Source organism: Quercus robur, chromosome 2 (genome assembly GCF_932294415.1).
Source record: "Quercus robur chromosome 2, dhQueRobu3.1, whole genome shotgun sequence".
Lineage (NCBI taxonomy): Eukaryota > Viridiplantae > Streptophyta > Magnoliopsida > Fagales > Fagaceae > Quercus > Quercus robur.
This window is the reverse complement of record NC_065535.1, coordinates 35,154,866-35,160,537: the sequence shown is the minus strand read 5'-3', so window position 1 is coordinate 35,160,537 and position 5,672 is coordinate 35,154,866. Positions and strand designations below refer to the sequence as shown.

The following is a 5,672-nucleotide window of genomic DNA, read 5'->3' as shown; positions in this document are numbered from 1 at the left end:
CATTTGTCAAGCCATCATTTTGAGAAATATATTAGCAAAACCTCAACTTCTTCATGCGGAAAATCATTTACCCCCAAGGTCGTGGTTTTTCACAGATTGGTCCCTATCTACACCAATCAGCCAACCATAAAGTGCTTTCTCCCCGTCCACAATTGCCAAAAATTCACCAAGCTGAGCGCATTGATAGGTAATTAAGGAGATGAAGTCGCGGAATGTGACAGTAATAAACACTATATTTCTTTTGCATGAGGTAGGGCAATTAAGAAAATCTCAATTAGCTCAAATAAACCATCGATTTGGTGATTGCAACTACCAAGTAAAGTTAAAAACTTTCATGTGGGACAGCGGACAGAATGCCATAGGATTTGCGTGAAGAACTCTCCAATGACTAGGTCAAAAAGAGTATATATCAAAACTCTCGAAAAAAAAAAAAAAAAAAAAAAAAAAAAAAAAAAAAACTCTTATGAAAACAAAACTACAAAAGTATATCGAAGATGTATGGTTTATATCTTTCTTTCATCTATTACCTTCCATTTTATCTCATCGTGGAAGAGGTCTACTTTTAGTTGAGGATTTGAAAATCAAATTCGGGAAAGTTTTAAAGTCCACTCATTCAACTCATTAAAAACGAAATATTGTGTGATTCGAGTTAGCTCAATTAGTAAACCTTTTTAAACGTCATAGTTCAAATTCGACTATATGGGTCAATCCTAATCCGACATGTTTATTAAACGGGTCAAGATTCCTCAAACTTAACACAATCTATTTATTAAATAGGTCAGTCATGTCGACCCATTTATTAGATTTTATCCAAAAAAAAAAAAAAACTAATTTTAGTATTAACCAAATTGATATGAATTATGAAAAATCAAACAAATAAATATTTTTAATATAAAATTAAGAACTATAACAAGTAACTGTATTACAAATAATCATTCAAAATTAAAGCATATCTCAATATCACAAATAATCAATCATAATATGTCAAAGAAAATAAACCACAACAACTAATAAGTTTATATACTTGGAGTTTGAAGGGTATATTGGTAAAATGTCATTTAATTAAATGAGTCAGACAAGTTAAACGGGTTCTATGTGATAAATACTAATCCAACCCGTTTATTAAACCAATTAGTCGTGTCAACCTGAATATGACATGAATCCATTAAACCTCAACGCATAACCTACTAATTTCTTGTTGGGTTCACGGATCGTGTCCAATCTTGCCACCTCTAATTCAAATCCTATCCTATCTATATAAAAATAAAATAATACACAAAATATTGCTCTGCAGAATTCTATTTTCTTCATAGCAGTAACAATGAATGAAACTATATATGGATCTTTTCATAAGAGATGATCATAGTCTGTAGATCTATCTTTATTTTCCTAAACAGCTTTAAGTTATAGATTCTTGTGTTTAAACTTACAATTAAAAGAATAAGATTCTAACTAAGTCAAGGTAAATCTCAGAGGAAGAAAAACAAAGTTTCTTTATTTTATTTCGACCAAGTGACAATGTGTCAATGTTGCGGTCCTATATGCGAATGGAGACTTGAAAGGAATTATTTCCTAGTCGATTATACTTTTAAACAAAGACCGTAGACTGAGAACCTTAGACTGAGAACGATAGAGGTATGGAAAATTAAAAGACTGGCAAGTGAAATCAATAAATATGTAATATTCTCATTAAAAAAAAAAAAAAAAAAAAACGTAATATTCAACTGTGTCGCTGTGTGAGTGTGACATTGAGTCCCCAGAGGTCCCAAAAAACCAATCTCTAACATAAACAAATAAAAAACCTTCTCTCTCTCTTTCTTTCTTGTTACACCTCTGTCCAAGTCCCTTCCGGAGCCGATTACTTTGAAGTCACGATACTAACATAGTTCCATAACTGTTTTTTTCAAAGTTATGACATAACAATTATGTCTATGTACTTTCTCCTCTATAATTGTAGTAAATGTAATGCCATTCACATAAGAATGGACCCCACAAACGTTGAATGTATCTGTATGAGACTAACCAACCCTGTTTACACTCTACATCTCTCCTCTGCCCACTATCCCCATTTAAAGCTTAAACCAAGCTCTTGGCAAAAACACACCCACCATTATTTGAACCTTAAGGAACCCAGATAAGCAAATGATCATGACCATGAGGTCCATGACAATCCAACTACAAGTCAAACTCCAACTCCATAGCATACTACTCTCCTTCCTCCTCCTTCCCACCATTTCAGTAGCAATACTCACCAAACAAATCCAACCAGGCTCAACCCTTTATGCCTCCAACACAACCCAAACCTGGTCCTCACCAAACAACACCTTCTCCCTCACCTTCATACCCCTCAACCCCCCCACCTCCCCTCCTTCCTACCTTGCTTCCATCGTCTTCTCCGGCGGTATCCCCGTCTGGTCTGCAGGCACCACTCCTCTTGACTCCAATGCTTCATTCCAATTCCACCCCACTGGCAACCTCCTCCTACTCAATGGCACTGGCCACACCATCTGGGACTCCGGCACCGCCAACCTTGGCATCTCCTCTGCTTCCCTCGACGACTATGGCAACCTTGTCCTTGCCAATGGTACCGGCCTCCCAGTCTGGTCTTCATTCAACCACCCCACCAATACACTCTTGCCATCACAGAACTTCACCACTAAACAAGTTTTGCGAAATGGATTGTACTCGTTTAGTCTTCATAGTTACGGTAACATTACACTCAAGTGGAATAATGATAGTATTGTATACTGGAATCAAGGTTTGAATAAAAACTTAACTTCTCCAACCTTAGGATTACAGTCTAATGGTATTTTGTCCATTTATGATACCACAATTGTGCCACGTGGGGTTGTCATGGCTTATAGTAATGATCATGGTGAAGGAAGTGATATCTTAAGGTTTTTAAGGTTAGATGAAGATGGGAATTTGAGGATGTATAGTTCTGTTAGAGGGAGTGGGAATGAAACTGTGGAATGGGTAGCTATTGAGGATCAATGTAGAGTTTTTGGGTACTGTGGGAATATGGGGATTTGTAGATATAATGGTAAAAACCCCATTTGTGGGTGCCCATCTCAGAATTTTGAGCTGGTTGATCCAAAGGATAGTAGGAAAGGTTGTAAGAGGAAGATGGAGATTAAGAATTGTCCACTGAATGTGACTATGCTTGATATGGAACATACCCTTTTGTTGACTTATCCTCCTCAAAGCATATTTGCAATTGATGGTTCACAAATCTTTTTCGTGGGTATATCAGCTTGTAGGTTGAATTGTCTTGTAAATCCTACTTGTGATGCTTCAACTACACTGTCGGATGGAACTGGTATGTGTTACTATAAGACTCCGGAATTCATTACTGGGTATCAGAGTGCAGCTCTGCGTAGTACTTCTTATGTCAAGGTTTGTCCACCGGTGCTTCCTAACCCATCACCTGGTTTGGTTTCTGGTAAGGGTGGTGGCTGGAGAATGCAATCATGGGTTGTAGCTATTGTGGTCATAGGTGTCGCTTTGGGTTTGATTGTGTTGGAGGGTAGTTTGTGGTGGTGTTGTAGAAGTAGCCCCAAATTTGAAGGATTAAATGATCTTTTTGAGTATGCTTCTGGAGCTCCAATCCAGTTTTCGTTTAAGGAGCTCCAGCGCTGTACCAATGGATTCAAGGAGAAGCTTGGAACTGGAGGATTTAGTGCTGTATACAAAGGGGTTCTTGCTAATAGAACCGTTGTGGCAGTGAAGCAACTCGAGGGAATTGAGCAGGGAGAGAAGCAATTTAGAATGGAGATAGGTACCATAAGTAGCACCCACCACTTGAATTTGGTGAGATTGATTGGTTTCTGCTCCGAAGGGCGCCATAGGATTTTAGTATATGAGTTCATGCAAAATAGGTCTCTTGATAATCTCCTTTTCCAAACAGATGATAATAAGTCCGGAAAATTGTTGAATTGGGAGTGTCGGTTCAACATTGCAATTGGCGCTGCGAGGGGCATCTCATATCTCCATGATGAGTGTAGAGTCTGCATTGTGCATTGTGATATAAAACCAGAAAACATTTTATTGAATGAGAACTATACTGCAAAAGTCTCGGATTTTGGTCTTTCAAAGCTAAATACTTCAAAGGAAAATAAATACCGAACTTTGACAAACATTAGGGGCATTAGAGGATATTTGGCACCGGAATGGCTAGCGAATCTTCCAATAACTTCAGAATCTGATGTTTATAGTTATGGTATGGTTTTGTTGGAGATAGTGAGTGGGAGAAGAAATTTTGAAGTATCTGCAGAAACGAATTGGAAAATGCTTTCTGTGTGGGCGTATGAAGAATTTGAGAAGGGTAATGTCACTGCAATTGTTGACAGAAGGTTGGTGAAGGAAGAGGTGGATATGGAGCAAGTAGTGAGAGCTATTCAAGTAAGCTTTTGGTGCATCCAGGAGCAACCATTACGGAGGCCAAGAATGGAAAAAGTGGTACAAATGCTAGAAGGGATTACAAAGATTGATAGTCCGCCTTCCCCCAAAGGCCGTGAATGAAGAGTTCTTGCAACCTGGAAAGATGTGCGCCTCAAAGTCATTGTTATCTCCCTCTTAGTAGCTTCTTCCCCAGCTGCCTCTTCATTATTTTCCTTGTTTCTTTTCTTCAATCTTGCTACAGTATATGGCAGGCTACCAATAAATCTTCTCTTCTTTATTGTCTCTGTAGAACTTGTAATCTGTTATAGTCCTACAACGAGCCTAGATGCAATACTAAACTTCAAATATTCATAAAGTTCATACTTAATGTCGAGTGCACTTGATTGCTATAATTTGAGAAGATTTATAGTGTCGATTGCTTAAAGTAGTAGTAATAGTACCATAACTTAATTGAAACAAACTCCAAATTGCCTACCTCCCTCTTTCTTGTGCATATTTTTCCATGTTACTTCTTCCAATCGCAAATAAGCTTTTATTTTCAAGGCTGTTGATCTAACTTCCCTGTCAGATTTGCTTCAATTTCAGGCTCTGACTTTTTACTTTCTGTGCTGTTGTGTACTTCTACTCTCTCTCTTATTTGAGTCCTATCTTACTGCAATTGGCATGTGTTCTTCAATGACTAATTTTACTGAGGAGTCTTGCTTGCCTCCAATTGTGAAATCATTTGGGCACATAAAGGCTCCTAGTCTTAATTTACTAGCTCAAACTGACATAATCATACTCCAGCAATCAGCTGCTAGTCTTATGATTCTTGGTGTTTATACTTTGGCTGCTAAAACCTGATAAACAGTGGACGACACGGTCTTAATTTTTAATCATAGCACAGCGCCTTTGAGTCACATTTTTATTACTTGCTTCATATAAATTTCTTGCACGCTTTCTCTTCTTCATACAATTTGTTAGTTCTTTAGATTTTTTAACCTTTTTTTCTTTGATATAATCTTAATATAGGTTAAACAAGGAACCACCTAATATGACTTTCAAGAAGAAGCGTAAGGGTGGGATTAATTTGACCTCAATAGTTGCCAACACACACCTGGACCTTGAAACTGTGAAGGCAAATATGTTGTGTATAAATAATTCACAATGCTGATATTACACTAAGGTATGATGCAACTACTGATTACCTTATAGATGTCAGTGAAGGTGATAGGCTAAGAATGTATTGACCCCTTATGATGAATTAATTGATTAATTAGCCAAGTTTATTC

The 5,672-nt window shown here is 37.4% G+C and overlaps 1 protein-coding gene across 1 annotated transcript; it reads left to right on the top strand.

Annotated features, from left to right (window-relative positions):
- Nucleotides 1-2,005: 2,005 nt before the first annotated feature.
- LOC126713491 (G-type lectin S-receptor-like serine/threonine-protein kinase At1g34300) lies at nucleotides 2,006-4,768 on the top strand. Its single transcript, XM_050413249.1, has one exon. It carries the CDS (start codon nucleotides 2,143-2,145, stop codon nucleotides 4,519-4,521), a length of 2,379 nt encoding a protein of 792 aa, XP_050269206.1. The 5' UTR covers nucleotides 2,006-2,142; the 3' UTR covers nucleotides 4,522-4,768.
- The last annotated feature ends 904 nt before the right edge of the window (nucleotides 4,769-5,672 follow it).

What these genes read in the sequence shown, in the direction of transcription:
- LOC126713491 (XM_050413249.1), top strand. Translation starts at nt 2,143, where the DNA reads ATGATCATGACCATGAGGTCCATGACAATCCAACTACAAGTCAAACTC.